The following is a 21,448-nucleotide window of genomic DNA, read 5'->3' as shown; positions in this document are numbered from 1 at the left end:
GAAGCAACGAGAAAAGCATGCCAAATTCAGAAGAACGTAAAATCCCCAAGACTGGATAAGTTTCACGGCAGCTTGAAATTTGGTGCGGAAGTCAATGCGAGATGCTTTTAATAGTTTCCTCAATGAAACATTGTCTCAAAATTTGGTGGAAAACCCAAAGAGATTCTGGTCGTATGTAAAGTACACCAGTGGCAAAAAAACAGTCAATACCGTCACTGCACGATAGCGATGGAAATTTACCGATGATGCCGTCACTAAAGCGGAGTTACTAAATACAGTTTTCCGTAATTCCTTCACGAAAGGATACGAAGAAAATATTTCTGAATTCGAAACCAGAGCAGCTGTAGCATTAGTTATATAAAAGTAGATACCTCAGGTGTTGCGAAGAAACTCAAATCACTTAAGAAAGGCAAGTCTTCCGGTCCAGATGGTATACCAATCAGGCTCCTTTCAGAGTATGCAGACACAATAGAGCCTTTCTTAGCAATCATATACAACCGTTCACTTGACGAAAGGTCTGTTCCTAAGGACTGGAGAGTAGCACAGGTCATACCAACATTCAAGAAAGGAAATAGGAGTAACCCATTGAATTACAGATCCATATCACTGACCTCAATTTGCAGTAGGATTTTGGAGCATATACTGTACTCCAACATAATGAATCACCTTGAGGAAAATGATTTATTGATACATAACCAACACGGATTCAGAAAATATGGTTCTTGTGTAACGCAGCTATCTCTGTATTCCCATGAAGTAATGAGTGCTGTCGATAAGGAATCTCAGATCGATTCCATATTCCTAGATTTCCAGAAGGCTTTTGATACCGTTCCTCACAAGCGACTGTTAATCAAATTGCTTGCATATGGAGTATCGTCTCAGTTGTGTGACTGGATTCGTGATTTCCTCTCAGAGAGGTCACAGTTCGTAATGATAGACAGTATATCATCGAGTAGAACAGAAGTGATATCTGGCGTTCCGCAAGGTAGTGTCATTGGCCATCTGCTGTTCCTGATTTACATTAATGATCTAGGTGATAATCTGAGTAGCCCCCTTAGATTGTTTGCAGATGACGCTGTAATTTACCGTCTAGTAAAATCATCAGACCATCAGTTCCAATTACAAACTGATCTAGAGAGAATTTCTGAAGGGTGTGAAAAGTAGCAATTGGCACTAAACAAAGAAAAGTGCAAGGTCATCCACATGGGTACTAAAAGTAATTAGATAAATTTTGGGTATACGATAAATCGCACCAATCTAAGAGATATCAGTGGGACTAAATTCCTAGGAATTACAATTACGAGCAACTTAAATTGGAAAGACCACATAGATAATATTGTGGGGAAGGTGAAACAAAGACTGTGCTTTCTTAGCAGAACACTTAGAAGATGCGACAAACCCACTAAAGAGACAGGCTACATTACACTTGTCCCTCCCCTGCTGGAATAATGCTACCCGGTGTGGAATCCTTACCAGGAGGACATCGAAAAAGTGCAAAGAAGGGCAGCTCGTTTCGTGTTATCGCGCAATAAGGGTGAGAGTGTCACTGATATGATACGCTAGTTGGGGTGGCAGTCACTGAAACCAAGCCGGTTTTCTTTGCGGCGAGATCTATTTATGAAATTTCAATCATCAACTTTCTTTTCCGAATGTGAAAATATTTTGTTGACACCCTCCTACGTAGGGAGAAATGATCATCAAAATAAAATAAGAGAAATCAGAGTTCAAACGGAAAGATTTAGGTGTCCCTTTTTCCCACGCGCCATTTGAGAGTGGAATGGTAGAGAAGTAGATGTAGATGGTAACTCGTCCAACTAGGCATCGCCAACGTTAGTTCGTTTTCAGTACGTGGGGGGGAGGAAGATACAAATGTAAAACATTATACTGCGAGCAATTCTGAGTAAATATAATTGGCTGTTCTGCTAGATTTTCTCCTTTCGATAAAGCTGTCGTGAACAGTGTGTACCTAAGCATATGTATGTTGACTATGTAGGCGTCACAAACAGGTAGTAGTATTAATTCGTATTTTGAAGTTCGATGAATAGAAGGTTTAGTCTTTAGTCCTGTCGACAGCTAAACCGATATTCTATTTGATTGCTTGAAACTGGTGCTATATCTGGAAGTGAATTTCAGATGTTTATGAGAAAAATGTAAAACCGTTTGTTTACTTAGTATTTACTACAGTTATGTGATGTGAAGCCAATATATAACAAGTAAAACAGGCTGAATTTTGATCATTGTGTTGTCTACGATGTGGGCAGCATATGTTGTTGCAAATACTGATCGATAAACTGTGTGTACAGAAGTTGATCTAACGTCGTATGACATTTTTAGAAACGTTTCAGGATTGATACCACTGCATCGACCAACATTTCAGGTAGGAGATGGCAATGCATAATGTTCTACGTTAGTAACGTAATAGGTATTGTTGAATTGCTAATATAGCTTTTTATTTCGCAGGAGAACTTTTGTGAAGTTTAGAAGGTAGGAGATGAGCTACTGGCGGCAGTAAATCTGTGGGCACAGATCGTGAGTCGTACTTCTCCAGTTCCGGCACACAATTTTAATCTGCCAGGAAGATACGTGTTAGCGCACACTCCACTGAAGAGCGAAAATTTCATTCTGGAAATTTTTTGTTTCTTTCGGTCGTAGGGCTACTTGAGGTTAACATTTGTTCTTATATACCTGGTAAAAATAATTGAAGTAGCGACAGAGGAACAATAGTTGCTTATACTACTAATATTATTGCGGACGGTCACGCTTTTCTCATCCCTGACCTAAACAAATGCAAGAAAGAAATCATCCAGTTCTTTAGCACAAGAAACGTATTAAAATTAAACAACAGTGTACTCAAGATCATGTAGCTCAAAATCACTTTTTGTAGCTATAACTTCTGTAACATTTCTCCAGAAGCACATAAAATTAGTTCAGAAGGACAGAGATCTTGGTTAGATAATGAAATTACGAAGTAGTATGCAAAAAATTTGAACTAAGCAGAAAACTATAGAATTTGCACTTGCAGATAGCAAAAAGGTTACAATCCAGTGGTGCAGAAAACAGAATAAATAAAAAACAAAACAAAAAACGAAATTCATTGTTTCATGAGAAGAGTGCTGAAGGAGAACTATTTCACACACACATCCATACAGTCAAGACATATGACACACACATTTTACCCGAGAACAATGAATCTCATTCACGCACTAATGTATGAAGTTGAAAAAAAATACAGCAAGGTATTAAATATTAAGAAGAATAAATTACCAAATGCTGAGGGAGAGGAAAAGTAGATAATGTAACACAAGAATGAAAATATAATTGGGATTTAATCAGGAAACTGATAGAAAACGAGTAAATGGCATCATCAAAAACAAGGAAACTCATAAAAACAAAGAGAGATAGTAAGAAAGCACAAGCGCTTATGTCATCACAGAAAGAAAAGTAAATAGTTGAGGAATGGCTACAAACGAAAGTAATACTCTAATACTCATTAGTATACAGGGGTATATGGATAAACCAACAGAGCTATTAAAAAAATGTTGAAGTACATCCTCCGAGAATCGCTCATAGTATAATGTTTCACCTTTTTTTCCAGCTTCCCCAGGGTATCGATAACGAACTAACATTGGCGATGGAGTGATGACAATATCCGATGCCATGCAGATAATATGCAATTCCCAGTACCACTGGACGAGGATGATATTGTCTTCATCCGTCCACGCCGTAGGAAGTTCTTTAATTCTGTTTCCAAGATATAAAATATCAAAGGGATATTTTTTTCAAACAGCAGTTTTCAATAATCTGTACGTTACGCCACAGAGATTCCGCGTACAAGCAATGTGATCTTTGGTTGTCAGTATACTGTCGTTGCCTGTGCAGCATTCGCGAGTGTTAAGTGACAGAGTCTGGTTTTGGTCACGCTGCTTAGCGGTCTGGGAATAACTTGCAGAAGACGGAGATGCAATCATAGAGGATGTTGATTTTTGGAAATAAGTTTTAGTAAAGACTGATTTCAGAAATGTGAAGATATTCAGGTAACGCTATCGCTGCATTGCTTGCTTCTTGCTCCTGCGTCATTTATGATAAGTTTGAGATAGGTAAATTTTCGGTGTGATTTTTCATTGTTGATTCAATACGCTTAGTTTGATTTTCGAGACGGGATTAGCTGCTCACGAATTAGCTGCTCACGCGGCTTGTACCACCCATAAAATATTTTAGAAGGGGGGAGGGGGAAGGCAAACCTATGGCTATGAAATAGTATGAAGTACTTTTAATATTTGGGAAGAAAAATATCGACTTGTAAGTAACCATCAAAAAAACTCAGTTTTGACCCTGTTAAAAATTTTCGAAATACCAGTTTTTAATTCATTTTCTTGAAAGAAAAAACACCTGATTGCAGTATAATTTCCCAATCCGTGAGAGCCATGGGGTGGGGAAAGGAGGGGGTACACGGCCTCCATTGCCTCTGGGTACGGGAGCCTTTGACTGTGAGCCTTAGATTCACCACTCCTACACCATTTCATTTACGAATTACATGACAGAGCTATATTTTTATTAGAAATGAATTTTGTAAGGTTTGTTGCAAATGATGAAAATCATTTTCATAATTTATATTTTAAATGTTAGTCTTTTTATACCATTCTGTAGGTTCAACTTTTCACCATAACCTTACCAAATTTATTTTGTAATTCAGTGCCACGAAAGTTTATTAGGGCCATTTCAACATCACTGTTAGGACGCAATAAAATTATTTACCTTTAAGCATCGCATTATAACTCCTTTAGAATACAATTTTTGGTTTTATAATTATTTTTAATATAAGTTAACTGGAAATAGTAGCACAGTTTCATATGAATTTGGCTATTTTTTTCATACGATGAAGTTTACGTAACCACGCCATTTGCATTATTCGGTTGAAAGAACGTTCACATTACAATACATATCCACATTAAAGTTAAGAATACAAAACAAACCAAAGAATCGTAAAATATTTCCTTTCCTCTTACTGTAGGTGCGTAATGACATTTAGAAAATTATTAGAGAATTTGCTGCATCAAATCACTGCCAAGATTTGTCCCCGTGTGATACACGGTGTTATGTAGCATAAGATATGAGATGTAATAGAAAAAGCTATTACAGAGATAACACGCTCTATGTTATAGATTCTGAAAATCGGTTATAAAAACCCTATTAATTAGATAAATACGAAATGTCACAACCATGATTGATGGGTTATTACATTCCCATTAAACGCTTGCTTGTAAATTAATTGGCGCGGTTGGTTCAGATCCCTGCACACAAATACTTGCAGAAATTTAAATGGGTAACATTTGTTCGATTATTGTCAGTGAAGAGCAACACGCCTTAATGCAAGCAATTACGTAACAGTAATCCTCGTCATGAGTGACGAGTCATGGTTACACTTGTCTGGGTGCATAAATTGCCAAATCAACCGGTATTGGTCGACAGAAAATCCACATGCGATCCACCAGGTACCCTTGCTTAACGAGAAGATTGGTGTTTGGTGTGTCATCTCCGACAAATGTGTTATGGGGCTAACATTCTTTGAGATGACAGCGAACTGTGACCTCTGTTTGGGAATCGTGGAGGGGTTCATTTCAATTTTAACGGAATGTGAGTGTCAGTTATGTTAAGGGCCGGTTTTAAGTGCCACACCCTATACAATAGTCCCTGCGCTGTCTGCGGAATACACCGCACTGGACAGTTCTTAAGGAGATAAATATGCGTTAGAAATTTAGAACCGTAGCTAATAGTACTATTTTGGATTGGTTGCGTACGAGAGTGTAATATTTTCAAATCATGTGAAGTAATAGATCAATGAGATAACAGCAGTATGTATTTTCGATAATTTTGAAGAACATATAATAATTCCAGTTTAAGCAACACTTGGACCACCAGACAATTTCTTTGACAGTTATTCATTTCGAGCCGGATTTGTTTAGTGCCTGGCTTAGTGCTGCGTTTGTGGACCTATTTTGCTTTGCTTTAAATAATTTAGATATCTGTCTCAATCTGCCTTTACAGTGCGTTTGTCTACAATTGATTCAAAGCATTACTCTAAAGTATTTATTCGTATTTCAGCTTTTAAAACTTTCAGATAATTCGGTGTGTTCAATCTCTCTCATTCCATGCCCCAGTGTTTGCTTTCCAGTTTTCGATGTTAAGAGCAATGCACACTAGTGGCCATTAAAATAGCTACACCAAGAAGAAATGCAGATGATAAACGGGTATTCATTGGACAAATATATTATACTAGAACTGACATGTGATTACATTTTGGCGCAATTGGGGTGCACAGACCCTGAGAAATGAGTATCCAGAACAACCACCTCTGGCCGTAATAACGGCCTTGATACGCCTGGGCATTGAGTCAAACAGAGCTTGGATGGCGTGTACAGGTACAGCTGCCCATGCAGGTTCAACACGATACCACAGTTCATCAAGAGTAGTGACTGGCGTATTGTGACGAGCCAGTTGCTCGGCCACCATTGACCAGACGTTTTCAGTTGGTGAGAGATCTGGAGAATGTGCTGGCCTGGGCAGCAGTCGAACATTTCTTGCATCCAGACAGACCCGTACAGGACCTGCAACATGTGATCGTGCAATATCCTGCTGAAACTTAGGGTTTCGCAGGGATCGAATGAAGGGTAGAGCCACGGGTCGTAACTCATCTGAAATGCAACGTCCACTGTTCAAAGTGTCGTCAATGTGAACAAGAGGAGACCGAGACGTGTAACCAATGGCACCCCATACCATCACACCGGGTGATACGCCAGTATGGCGATGACGAATACACGTTCCAATGTGCATTCACTGCGATGTCCCCAAACACGGATGCGACCATCATGATGCTGTAAACAGAACCTGGATTCATCCGAAAAAATGACGTTTTGCCATTCGTGCACCCAAGTCCGTCGTTGAGTACACCATCGCAGGTGCTCCTGTCTGTGATGCAGCGTCAGATCGAGACGTGGCTGCACGATCCGTTACAGCCATGCGGATAAGATGCCTGTCGCCTCGACTGCTACTGATACCAGGCCGTTGGGATCCAGCACGGGGTTCCGTATTACCCTTCTGAACGCACCGATTCCATATTCTGCTAACAGTCATTGGATCTCTACCAACGCGAGCAGCAATGTCGCGATACGATAAACCGCAATCGCGATAGGCTAGAATACGACCTTTATCAAAGTCGGAAACGTGATAGTACTCATTTCTCCTCCTTACACGAGGCATCACAACAACGTTTCACCAGGCAACGCCGGTCAAGTGCTGTTTGTGTATGAGAAATCGGTTGGAAACTTTCCTCATGTCAGCACGATGTAGGTGTCGCCACCGGCGCCAACCTTGTGTGAATGGTCTGAGAAGGTAATGATTTGCATATCACAGCATCTTCTTCCTGTCGGTTAAATTGCGCGTCTGTAGCACGTCATCTTCGTGGTGTAGCAATTTTAATGGCCAGTAGTGTAGACCAGTGACAGAGTCATACGGAACGTTTTGCGAAATTTTGGACACTCCAGAGATATAAACAAAATAAGTTTATAATAAAACACAATTAGCCTTACAACGTGGACTGTAACAGTTTACAGTAAGTTAAGAGACAAACAGTACAAGGCAGCACCAGTGATAGCAGAAGTCTGTCGTTTGCGCTTGCCGATTATTCGAGCGATGTTAAAAACTTGTAACAGCAGATACCTTTCTTGTGTGCGTGAGATAATGATTCAAAGATGAAAGTATATAGCATCTGATAAGGCTTAAATTAGTGAACTGACTTTTTGCATTCATGTCATCCACCCGATCAGGTCTCGGAAGGCAAAAAGGTACAGTACGACCGCTATGTCATCCTCAGCCGATAGGCGTCTCGCGATACGGTTACGTAGGGCATGTGGTCAGCACACCACTCTCCCGACCATTGTCAGTTTTCGTGACCGGGGCCGCTACTTCTCAGTCAAGTAGCTCCTCAATGGTCTTCACAAAGGCTGAGTGCTCTCCACTTGCCAAGAGACCCAGACGGTCACCCATCTATGTGCTACCCAAAAACGACAGCGCTTAACGTCGGTGATCTGGTGGAGATCACCGAAGTTAAGCTCTGTCGTTTTTGGATGGCGAACGGTCTACCCGATGGAAGGCCCTAGCCACACGACATTTCATTTCATCTGGTGGAGATCGGTGTTACCACTGCAGCAAGGCCGTTGGCTTCACTTAGTATACAGGAGAAAAATAACACATTTAAGGAATACGAGTATATACTACTAAACAGGAGTCCAGGCCCTCCTTAAACTGGGACTTTATAACTTTTTCTGGAGAGTGGTTTATTATTTTCATTTTAGTATCCCCCCATCCCCCCCTCCCTCCATCGGCTTCTACGTTCTGCATATGGGAGCAGCGTGGCATCCTTTCAGTTTCTGGGTGTATTATTATTATTATTATTATTATCGTCTGCATTTTATTATTAACTTGGGGAGGGGAAGCGGCGGACGTAGAATGCAGCCTGCGGTGATTGTCTTGATTAGTGTACTGAAACGCAGTTCCAGCGTTAAGATAAAAGTAGTTTTCAAATGAAAAGTTTCGAAACGTAGTAACATCCAAATCGGATGAAATTTGCGTGTGCCACTTTCGGATGACGTAGTTATACATCTAGAGATGCAACTGTGGTGTCGTCATCACCAACTGAAAAATCTGAAACTGTGCACTCAGGAGGCTAGGTGACGCTCCCCGTCTTTTTCCATGTCCAAGGTTCGATGCTCCTTGAGTCTCCGTAGCCTATGCAAGTCTATCAGGAGCAAACGGCTGGGCTGCACAAGGGAGGGGTTATTCTGCTCCACGATAACGCGCATCCACACGTCTCGAATGTGACACATAGTGTAATGGTCAAGATCTAGAGGGAGCAGATTGAGCATCCACCAACAGCCCGGACATGTTTCCCTGAAACTTCAATCTGTTTCGTGAGCAAAAGAAGAAGGAAAAAAACCTGTAAATGAGAAGAGCTTCAAGTCGGACGAAGAACTGGACACTGTCGCGGACTGGCTCCTGTCACAGCCACGGGAAGTATGAGACCAGCCAATACTTCGGCTCATGAAACAGCAAGATAATTGTACACAGGTTTCTGGTGATTAATTTTGAATAAAGACTTCATCTGTTACCATAGCGTTGTTCCGTGTCTCTTCCTTTGAGCACCCCTTACAATTTGCTGTAGATCACAGAATGTACTACAAATCAAGGGTTCTAGACTTATTGAGACATTAATCTAAATTGAGTGTGGAAGTTATCGTTCTTCGTGATATCAACTTGCTTCCAACTGCTTAAGGCCTCTGACTGAAGGGAACGTAGATGTCACGATATAATGCGAATTTTATCCATAATTTAGGTAGTTTATATCCGAAATTATCCTAGAGAAACTGCCGTATTAGGTTACTTCAGGCGACATTACACCATAATCTTTTGCTAATTGTCTCTGAAGAACAATTGGGATAATTAACGTCGCTACAAACTATTGGTTTGATCATGTAGCGCTTGTACAATCATACTTCCTTCGCATCATGTCAGTCATATAAGTTTTTCTAAAAAAAATAACCCAAAACAATGGAAAAGTTGTCACTGGTGGACGGGTATGCAAATTGTTCAGGGAATGCCATGTTAAAAAAATTTCAACAGGTGTTGAGCATTTAGTTTTGAATTCCTTTACTCACATCTAGATCGGTAATATTTTGTAAAAACCTAGTAAAAATCTACTCGGCTATACCATGAGAAACTGACGATTCATATCTCATTGAAATTAAATGTCTTACATTCCACTTGACGCCAGGAAACGACAATGTCATAAATGACGGAAAAAATTAACTATGAAGAGGGTCTGTGTCACCCGATTACTGCCGAAGACCTGTCAGAGATCGATTAGCGGCAGTATACAAATTCCCCTCGGTGAGATTGCTCCTATAATGAGAACGCATGTCCTTTCGATGTTCACGCTTCTCATCTGGCCAAAAGAGATAAGTTTTCCATAGTTTCTAAAGCTTTGAAGCTACAAACCGTGAAAGTAATTCTGAAAATAATACGGGAGTACAGCCGATTTCCTTCCTCATCTTTTCCCCCGTCTCAGATTGCTACCCCTATATTGACCTCGTCGTCGACGGGACATTAAAGCCAAATCTTCATTCCCTCCTTCCTTCATCATCTAAGGGTTCACATCACTCCATAATTACCTTTTCTCAGCTGGAAGAAAACACAGTCGATTCAAGAAAATACTTCGTTTAATTTATGACTTTCCGCGGGAAGTCCTAAGGACAGTGAATTTTATAGTCATAGTAATTTCACTGTTGTACCTGAAGCAGCACTTCACAAGATCAATTTGATAACTATTTATTCAGCGATAAAGCGAAATGCATATTCATTGTGGTTGCTTCAGGACATTTCTGGCAACCGCTGACGAACAGTAGTGGAAAGCTTAAGTTAAAACACAAAGGGTTTTTTAACCGGTCTCCTACAAATTACAACGCTTTCGTATTGTTATAAACATAAATAACGAGAGTTGTACACAAACTCTGGTTTATTAAATTGTTCGTATGTATTTACAACACATATTCGAACAGCCAGCCACGAGTCTCCTTACTCGCTTCATGTCCTCACATCAGTGACCGTCGCACTTTCGTCTTTCTCCAGCTTACACTCTATATTCTGTTCATTTTATCTTGTAATTCTACACTTTCACAGGCAATGGGAATGACGTTAGCGCATCTTAACATTGATATCCTTTCGCCTTGAATTCAAAGCCCACTCTTAAACCATTCTTTTACTTCCGTCATTGCTTCTTCGATGTATAGATTGAACAGCAGGGGCGGAAGACACATCCCTGCCTTACGCCCTTTGTAACCAGTGCACTTCATTCTTGGTCTTCCACTCTTCTTGTTCCCTCTTGCTTATGTTACATATTGTATATTAAATGTCTTTCCCTATAGGTTACCCCTATTTTTCTCAAGATTTCGAACATTTTGCGCTATTTTACACTGCCGACCGCTTTTTCCAGGCTGGGAGATCCTATGAACGTGTCTTCATTTTTCTTCAGTCTTACTTCCAGTATCAACCGCAACGTCAAGACTGCCCCTCCGTGCTTTTATCTTTCCTAAAGCCAAATTGATCGTCATCTAACACATCTTCAATTTTCTTTTCCGTTCTTCTATGTATTATTCTTGTCAGCAGCTTGAATGCATGAGATGTTAAGTTGTTTGTGCGATAATTCTCGCACTTGTCAGCTCTTGCAATTTTGGGAATTACGGAAAGATGATGATTTTCCGAAAGTCAGATGGTGTATATCGCCAATCCCATACATTCGACACACCATTATGAATAATCGCATTTTTGTCATTATCCATACTGATTTTAGAAATTCCGATGGAATGTTATCTATCCCTTCTGCCTCATCTAATTTTCAGTCTTCCAAAGCTCTTCTAAATTCTGATTGTATTAGTGGATCCCCTCTCTCTTCCCTACCGTCTCCTTTTTCTTCTTCTATCATCTGACACGCTTCAGATATGTCCTTTACCTGACAGAAGAGCTTCTCAAAGTACACTTTCCACCTATCCGTTCTCTCCTCTGCATTTAAGAGGGAATTCCCGTTGCATTTTTAATATCACCATCCTTGCTAGTAATTTCACCGAAGGTTGCTTCGACTGTTGTATATGCTGAGTCGGTCCCTCTGACAATCATTTCTTTCTCGACTTCAGCACACGCAGCGATTTCGTCTTCTTCTGCTACCCGTGGTTTCCTTGCAGTTACCTTCCATCTGCGTTTGTTTTTTCTTCCCATTTCTGTGATTGCCCACTTTAGAGATGTCCATTCCTCTTCATCTGAACTGCCTAAAGAGCTATTCACTATATCAGTATCTACAGCCTTAGAGAACTTCTTTCCTTAACACTTTCGTATCCCAATTATTTGTGCATTGATTCTTCACTACTAGTCTGTTAAACCTCAGCCTGCTCTACATGATTACCAGATTGTGATCTGAATCTATATTTCCCCGTGGGTACGCCTTACAATCCAGTATTTGATTTCGAAATCTCTGCCTGATCATAATATAATCTAACTGGAATCTTCTTTGTATCTCCTTGCCTTTTCTGAGTATACCTCTTGCTCTTGTGGTTCTTGAACAGAGTATTCGCTATAACCATCTCGAATTTATTGTGGAATTCAATTGGTCTTTGTCCTCTCTCGTTTGTACTACGAATCCCGTAATCTCCTGTAACCATTTTTACCATTCCTTCCTTCTTCAATCGCATTTCAGTCCCCCACAACTATTATATTTTCATATCCCTTTATGTACTGACCTCCCCCCATGAACCATGGACCTTCCGTTGGTGGGGAGGCTTGCGTGCCTCAGTGATACAGATGGCCGTACCGTAGGTGCAACCACAACGGAGGGGTATCTGTTGAGAGGCCAGACAAACGTGTGGTTCCTGAAGAGGGGCAGCAGCCTTTTCAGTAGTTGCAGGGGCAACAGTCAGGATGATTGACTGATCTGGCCTTGTAACACTAACAAAAACAGCCTTGTTGTGCTGGTACTGCGAACGGCTGAAAGCAAGGGGAAACTACGGCCGTAATTTTTCCCGAGGGCATGCAGCTTTACTGTATAATTAAATGATGATGGCGTCCTCTTGGGTACAATATTCCGGAGGTAAAATAGTCCCCCATTCGGATCTCCGGGAGGGGACTACTCAAGAGGACGTTGTTATCAGGAGAAAGAAAACTGGCGTTCTACGGATCGGAGCGTGGAATGTCAGATCCCTTAATTGGGCTGGTAGGTTAGAAAATTTAAAAAGAGAAATGGATAGGTTAAAGTTAGATATAGCGGGAATTAGTGAAGTTCGGTGGCAGGGGGGACAAGATTTTTGGTCAGGTGAATACTGGGTTATAAATACAAAATCAAATAGGGGTAATGGAGGAGTGGGTTTAATAATGAATAAAAAAAATAGGAGTACGGGTAAGCTAATACAAACAGCACAGTCAACGCACTATCATGGCCTAGATAGACACGAAGCCCACACCTACTACAGTAGTAGAACTTTATATGCTAACTGGCTCTACAGATGACGAAGACGTTGATGAAATGTATGATGACATAAAAGAAATTATTCAGGTAGTGAAGGGAGACGAAAATTTAATAGTCATGGGTGACTGGAATTCAAGAGTAGGAAAAGGGAGAGAAGGAAACATAGTAAGTGAATATGGATTGGGGCTAAGAAATAAAAAAGGAAGCCGCCTGGTAGAACTTTGCGCAGAGCATAACTTAATCATAGCTAACACTTGGTTTAAGAATCATGAAAGAAGGTTGTATAAATGGAAGAACCCTGGTGATACTAAAAGGTATCAGATAGATTATATAATAGTAAGACAGAGATTTAGGAGCGAAGTTTTAAGTTTTAAGACATTTCCAGGGGCAGATGTGGACTCTGTCCACAATCTATTGGTTATGGACTGCAGAATAAAACTGAAGAAACTGCAAAAAGGTGGGAATTTAAGGAGATGGCACCTGGATAAACTGACGAAACCAGAGGTTGTACAGAGTTTCAGGGAGAGCATAAGGGAACAATTGACAAGAATGGGGGAAAGAAATACAGTAGAAGAAGAATGGGTAGCTCTGAGGGATGAAGTAGTGAAGGCAGCAGAGGATCAAGTAGGTAAAAAGACGAGGGCTAGTGATATCCTTGGGTAACAGAAGAAATATTGAATTTAATTGATGAAAGGAGAAAATATAAAAATGCAGTAAATGAAGTAGGCAAAAAGGAATACAAACGTCTGAAAAATCAGATCGACAGGAAGTGCAAAATGGCTAATCAGGGATGGCTAGAGGACAAATGTAAGGATGTAGAGGCTTATCTCACTAGGGGTAAGATAGATACTGCCTACAGGAAAATTAAAGAGACCTTTGGAGAAACGAGAGCCACTTGTATGAATATCAAGAGCTCAGATGGAAACCCAGTTCTAAGCAAAGAGGGGAAAGCAGAAAGGTGGAAGGACTATATAGAGGGTCTATACAAGGGCGCTGTACTTGAGGACAATATTATGGAAAAGGAAGAGGATGTACATGAAGATGAAGTGGGAGATATGATACTGCGTGAAGAGTCTGACAGGGCACTGAAAGACCTGAGTCGAAACAAGGCCCCCGGAGTAGACAACATTCCATTAGAACAACTGACAGCTTTGGAAGAGCCAGTCCTGACAAAATTCTACCATCTGGTGAGCAAGATGTATGAGACAGGCGAAATACCCTCAGACTTCAAGAAGAGTATACTAATTCACATCCCAATGAAAGCAGGTGTTGACAGATGTGAAAATTACCGAACTATCAGTTTAATAAGCCACGGCTGCAAAATACTAACACGAATTCTTTACAGACTAATGGAGAAACTGGTAGAAGCCTACCTCGGGGAAGATCAGTTTCGATTCCGTAGAAATGTTGGAACACGTGAGGCAATACTGACCCTACGACTTATCTTAGAAGAAAGATTAAGGAAAGACATACCTACGTTTCTAGCATTTGTAGACTTAGAGAAAGCTTTTGACAATGTTGACTGGAATACTCTCTTTCAAATTATGAAGGTGGCAGGGGTAAATACAGGGAGCGAAAGGCTATTTACAATTTGTACAGAAACCAGATGGCAGTTATAAGAGTCGATGGACATGAAAGGGAAGCAGTGGTTGGGAAGGGAGTGAGACAGGGTTGTAGCCTATCCCCGATGTTAATCAATCTGTTCCAGATCTGGGCACATATTTCTAAGAAGGCTTTCTGATAAAATGCTAGTGGTAACACGATTGTAACTTTTTCAGTATCAGTGCAGTAATTTTAACGTTGAGAGATCTTAGTTGGTGTATTGTGCCTGAACTCACTTATACTTGGATGTATCGCCTACCGACACACATCACCTTCAGGTTTGCGATACGAAAATTTTTGCTACGTGGGAGAATACAAGCGCAGTGAATTTAAGAGTCAAGTCACAATACCCCAGTGAGCTTTTCTTGCGTGCTGTTGTAGTGATCGACAATTATGAAGGAAATAGGCAAAAACAAGAGAAACGAACTCCCAGTGTCATGCTAGCGTGTAATCGATGCGTTAAGAGTAAACAAAATACTGAACAAATTTAAACTGCTATTAATTGTGGTTTACTGAACAATGGCTTAAAGCAGGAAAGTCAAAATTTTGGCCTTCCTTCAGTAGGAAGGAAGCCTTCCGTGTGCGCGTGTGTGTGTGTGTGGGTGCGTGTGTGTGTAGGTGCGTGTGTGTGTGTGTGTGTGTGTGTGTGTGTGAGTGTGGGTGGGTGGGAGGGTGGGTGGGTGTGTAAATAAATTGGTCTTACTCCTTAACTATCTGAATTAAAGATTCTTTCATAGTTGTCCCTTACAGACCTTGTCATGCAGTCTTAAAGTAAATCTATTTACTTACATTGGAGAGCGCTGCCCCTAAAACAATCATCCAGCCCCACCCTCCATCGGGTGGAACTAGTTCATATTCCACAGTCGCTGTTCCCGTCATCCCTGCATCTGAAACAAAAGAAAATAAATATTCACCAAACATTCCTAGGAGAGGACATACGTGGTTGAGCTCTGACTTGCTGAAATATCTGTTGCAGTCATTTTCATCCATTCTTCGCTGATCATTATGAAGTGGTAGAGAGCGCTATTCATTACATCATGTTTTAAAGTCTCTTGTTGTTCCATTTGCGGATGTAGTATGACAACAGTTACTTATAAGTATGCTCTACAACATCAGTCTGCGCGTATTAAAACCAGTGGTCGTTACACCACAGTTACATCCTAAAGAGTTTTCAGATTTACTGTTCAAGACCGATTGTGTACCTGTTTTAGTCTTTCACTGGAAGGTAGTTATAGATTACTAAAAAGAGGTAAAGTATCTCTGAAATCTGTAACAAAGCAATGACGTCTTTTAATAGGTGGAATAATATAATTTCGTAGTTGACTATCGATTATTAGAGCAAATCCGATCGCGACCACTAGCAACAGACTCTTTGATGCTAAACTAATTTGATCATACGTATTTTTTACACGTAAGACATGTTTATAACAATAGCACAGATGGGTAGTTGATTCCGTAGACACCATATAATACTTCTGAAATTGTATTTTAGGTTTTATGTAGAACTGAATTTATCGAATGTTGAAACCTGGCGTGGGCGGATAAATAAGATATTGCAATGTCTGAGTTGTTCAGAAGTAATACCCAATGCTCCTTCATGCATGCATGTCCGAAGCAACAAGCGCTGCGGTGACTACAGCCGTTATGAAATACACGAGATGTATTCGCAGTTGCGAATACGACCAACCACCAGCTGTATAAGGGAATAGCGGCAATGGAAATTTGTACCGGGCCGGGAGCCGAACCCGGATTTCCAGCTTTACATGCACGAATGTTCAAAGGAAAATTTCATCATTCTTTTTAATAACACAGGCACTGCAATATCGTACAAGTCAAATTTGTTATTGCACTGAGCATTCTTTTCATTGGTGCTACTTTTTTAAGCATGAAATTTTTTGGAATGATGTGTGTTCAAAACCCATCTGTACTGACGACTCAACCCAGTCCTGTCATTTTCCTGTTCCACTACACTACCGAATATAAATTTCAATGTTATGACTTCTTTTCGGAAGGTGTTTGCGTGAAGGGTAGCGTTGTGCGGAAGTGAAACGTGGACGATAAACGGTTCAGACAAGAAGAGAATAGAAACTTTTCGAATGCGGTGCTACAAAGGATTGCTGAATATTAGGTAGTTAAATTGGACAATTAGCGAGGAGGCGCTGAATGTAATTGTTGAAAAATGAAATATGTGGGCCAAGGACTCATTCTGAGGCGTGATAGAATTTGGCATCTGTAACAAGTATCGGTGGGCGGTGGGATATAAACTCTAGACCTGGGGTCACCAAACTACGGCCCGCGGGCCAATACCGGCCCGCGAACACCATCAAACCGGCCCGCGGTAATGGGCCAGACATGCGTGGTATCCGGCCCGTCGTGATTTATTTTTTTATTACTTTCAAACCTTGCTTATCGAGCACATTCCACGACGAGTGATGAACACAACGAGCGAAAAAAAAGGAAGAAACTAACCTGCTTAACGAGCATTACTTCGCATAAAGAATCTGTTTAGTGGTATTTTTTCAGTCTCGAATAATCATTTCAAAAACAACTTCCTGGCTTATACGTCTTGGAACATTACTTAGGAACAAGTGCAAATAACACAGGTTGGTGAAACGTGTCATGTACATAAAAGCATTTAAGCAAATAAAAGAATCAAAAGATTCCAAGTTAAACAGTACACTTAAATTTGACGTAATATACAAAGTGGGGATATCACAGTATTTGTTAATGGTTGATGAGATATAATTACAGACGTGAGTACACCGTGGTATTGATATATATGCCTGTAATCCTGGTGCTATAAATCTTATTTACATGTTATAGTAGTGACATCTTATTTATATGACGTAAAGATGACATAGTAATGTTAACAACTGGATCAGCTACCACATATGAAAGCCATCTTAGGCAATTTATAACACTGGTAAGTAAACTTTACAAATATGGATTGTTATACGATTATATCACTTGTTATGTATTTCACTGTTATTATCTAACTTGCTTTCAGAAAACACTTGATAATGGCACTTTGAAGCCTAAACATGATTGTGTAAATGTAAATGCAACACTGTAAATAAACATCAGCCTAATCGCAGTACTGACTTTAAAGAAATATGTTATGACTGTGGCTCCGCATTATGAAAAAATTATATAGTATTTCTTTGTACCAATGTAACTGAAATGAATTAAGTCCACACCTCAAGATCAAACAAAAAACAATTCACTGCGTAATGCCTACTTGCAGTGCCACTCAACATCAGCTCGTAAAGAATGGCAGAAGTGGTAAGCGCCACAAAAGCTTCTCAACTGTACCGCGAAGTTCCCAGCGGTACTGGGGTATTAGGCCACAAGAAAACTTGGACAAAATGCAGCTAGGCCACGGCTCTTGCAGCTTGGTGGAAAAGCCAGTGTGGCCCTTAGGCTCAAACGTTTGGAGACCCCTCTTCTAGACAGTAGAGGGAGGTTAAGGCTAGAACACAGTAAGTAGGTTCAAATGGTTGAAGATTTCAGTAGTTATGCACAGGTGAAGAGACTTGCACAAGATAGCCTAGTGTTGAAACCAGCATGTAACCATTCTTTGGACTGGAAATCACAACTACAATAACCTTCTATTATGTGTCAGTATTTCTAGCCACTTTGCGAGCAAAATGGCGCTGTCAAGTGGACAGTATTTCACCGTAGGTCGAACAAGTGTTTTGAAACAAGCTAGTTATCAGTAATCTTGACGAACTGCCCATCTAGCAACCAAGCTTGTTTCGATTAACAACTGCCTGCCTGAAATTTCACGCTTAGTTTTTCAAGTAGTTCCTGATGTTTTTGTGCGTCAAATTTAGCGTACTCTGCCACTTAGATACGCAACGAAAACATTTACACTACTGGCCATTAAAATTGCTACATCGAGAAGAAATGCAGATGATAAACGGGTATTCATTGGACAACTATATTATACTAGAACTGACATGTGATTACATTCTCACGCAAATTTGGTGCATAGATCCGGAGAAATCAGTACCCAGAACAACCACCTCTGGCCGTAATAACGGCCTTGATTCGTTTGGGCATTGAGTCAAACAGAGCTTGGATGGCGTGTACAGGTACAGCTGCCCATGCAGCTTCAACACGATACCACAGTTCATCAAGAGCAGTTGGGATGGGCTGGGTTGTTGTGGGGCAGGAGAGCAGACAGCGAGGTCATCGGTCTCATCGGATTAGGGAAGGAAGGGGAAGGAAGTCGGCCGTACCCTTTCAAAGGAACCATCCCGGCATTTGCCTGGACCGATTTAGGGAAATCACGAAAACCTAAATCAGGATGGACGGACGCGGGATTGAACCGTTGTCCTCCCGAATGCATCAAAAATAGTGACTGGTGTATTGTGACAAGCCAGTTGCTCGGCCACCATTGACCACACGTTTTCAATTGGTGAGAGATCTGGAGAATGTGCTAGCAAGGGCAGCAGTAGAACATTTACTCTATCCAGAAAGGCCCCTACAGGACCTGTAACATGCGATCGTGCACTATCCTGCTGGAATGAAGGGTTTCGCAGGGATCGAATGAAGGGCAGAGCCACGGGTCGTAACACATCTGAAATATAAGGTCCACTGTTCAAAGTTCCGTCAATGAGAACAATAGCTGACTGAGACGTGTAACCAATAGCAACCCGTACCATCACGCCGGGTGATACGCCAGTATGGCGATGACGAATACACGCTTCCAATGTGCGTTCACCGCGATGTCCCCACTCACGGATGTGACCATAATGATGCTGTAAACAGAACCTGGAATCATCCGAAAAAATGACGTTTTGCCATTTGTGCATCCAGGTTCGTCGTTGAGTAAACCATCGCAGGCGCTCCTGTCTGTGATACAGCGTCAAGGATAACCGCAGCCATGGTCTCCGAGCTGATAGTCTGTGCCGCTGCAAGCGTCGTCGAACTGTCCGTGCAGATGGTTGTCTTGCAAACGTCCCAATCTGTTGACTCAGGGATCGAGACGTGGCTGCACGATCCGTTATAGCCATGCGGATAAAATGCCTGTCATCTCGATTGCTAGTGATACGAGGCCGTTGGGATCCAGCACGGCGTTCCGTATTACCCCCCTGAACCCACCGATTCCATATTCTGCTAACAGTCACTGGATCTCGACCAACGGGAGCAGTAATGCCGCGATACGATAAACCGCAATCGCGATAGGCTACAATCCGACCTTTATCAAATTCGGAAACGTGATGGTACGCATTTCTCCTCCTTACACGAGGCATCACAACAACGTTTCACCAGGCAACGCCGGTAAACTGCTGTTTGTGTATGAGAAATCGGTTGGAAACTTTCCTCATGTCAGCACGTTGTAGGTGTCGCCACCGGCGCCAACCTTGTGTGAATGTTCTGAAAAGCTTATCAGTTGCAAATCACAGCATCTTCTTCCCGTCGGTTAAATTTCGCGTCTGTAGCACGTCATCTTCGTGGTGGAGCAATTTTAATGGCCAGTAGTGTAATATTATTCCGAGTTCTATAAGCTCCAGAAGAAGAGAGTTTTAGAATGATCAAACGAGCACTTCACCACCCACATGTCTCGGAATGCGTTTTATTATTATTATTGTTATTATTATGTAAATCTCTTTCCCAATACTTGTGAACAGGACAACGCTTGCTGTGTGTACTGTTCAGTCTGTCGACATGCCTTGAGACGTTGTTTGAAGCTTAGATCGTACACGCATTCTCAACTTAGTACAAGAAGGGTCGTCTGCACGCAAAGTTGCCCGACGAATTGGCGAACACTACAGCTACGTCACATTATATCTTGAACGTTAATCTGAGACACATGGCACTAGGGAAGAACATATTTGTTAGCTGCAGAGATGACCGGTACCTACAAAATACAGTATGTACAGGAAGCACAGCGAGAAATGCATATTTGAACATAAGTGCAGATACTAGCCAAGACTGCACATTGCGCTGTTGTATTCGGCCATGTGTGGCACCTATGCAATGTCTTAAACACGTTGCAAGTGTCAGTCAGGGTCAGAACAGTTTTCCGCGTAGTTGTGGATCCATTACGTCGGAATCAAAGTAATTCGTACGTGGGCAAATAGTCGTTGCTCTTGTGGTGGTTAGTTCTGTAACCAAGTTGGCCGAAGCGTTTGGTGATTCAAGAGGCACCGTAATCAAAGATTTCTACCGCATACAGGGAGTTCGGATAGACACCATTTGCTACGTTACAACGCGTAAATGTATCTGTATCCAGTGACAGCGATAGCGTGCCACTGAATAGGATTGTTATGAAAAATACGAGGACGACAGCTACCGAAGTCACTGCAGAACTGTGTGTCCCACTCGCGAATCTTGTCAGCAACAAAAGAATTCATATCAGCGCACACCCCGCTGCAGAGTAAAAATCTCATTCTGGAAACATCCTCCAGGCTGTGGCTAAGCTATGTCTCCGTAATATCGCATTCGGGAGGACGACGGTTCAATCCCGCGTCCGGCCATCCTGATTTAGGTTTTCCGTGATTTCTCCAAATCACGCCAGGCAAATGCCGGGATGGTTCCTCTAAAAGGGCACGGCCGACTTCCTTCCCCATCCTTCCCTAATCCGATGAGACCGATGACCACGCTGTCTGGTCTCCTTCCCCAAACCAACCAACCAACCATCTCCGTAATATTCTTTCTTCCAGGAGTGCTAGTTCTGAAAGGTTCGCAGAAGAGCTTCTGAGAAGTTTGGAAGGTAGGAGACGAGGTACTGGCAGAAGTAAAGCTGTAAGGACGGGGAGTGAGTAGTGCTTCGGT

At 41.5% G+C, this 21,448-nt stretch overlaps 1 protein-coding gene across 1 annotated transcript in view; it reads right to left on the bottom strand.

Moving 5' to 3' along the window:
• Positions 1-21,448, bottom strand: part of LOC124616127 (monocarboxylate transporter 2-like) — a 99,852-nt gene that overhangs the window by 68,750 nt on the left and 9,654 nt on the right. Inside the window, exon 2 of the mRNA XM_047144394.1 lies at positions 15,455-15,552. Within this exon, the coding sequence (XP_047000350.1) occupies positions 15,455-15,544 (90 nt within the window). The 5' untranslated portion in view covers positions 15,545-15,552. The remainder of the gene's footprint in view (positions 1-15,454; positions 15,553-21,448) is intronic.

The sequence above is a fragment of the Schistocerca americana genome, chromosome 5 (genome assembly GCF_021461395.2).
Source record: "Schistocerca americana isolate TAMUIC-IGC-003095 chromosome 5, iqSchAmer2.1, whole genome shotgun sequence".
NCBI classification, from domain to species: Eukaryota; Metazoa; Arthropoda; class Insecta; order Orthoptera; family Acrididae; genus Schistocerca; species Schistocerca americana.
Note: the sequence above shows the minus strand (reverse complement) of the source record. Positions and strands in the feature narration are given on the sequence as shown.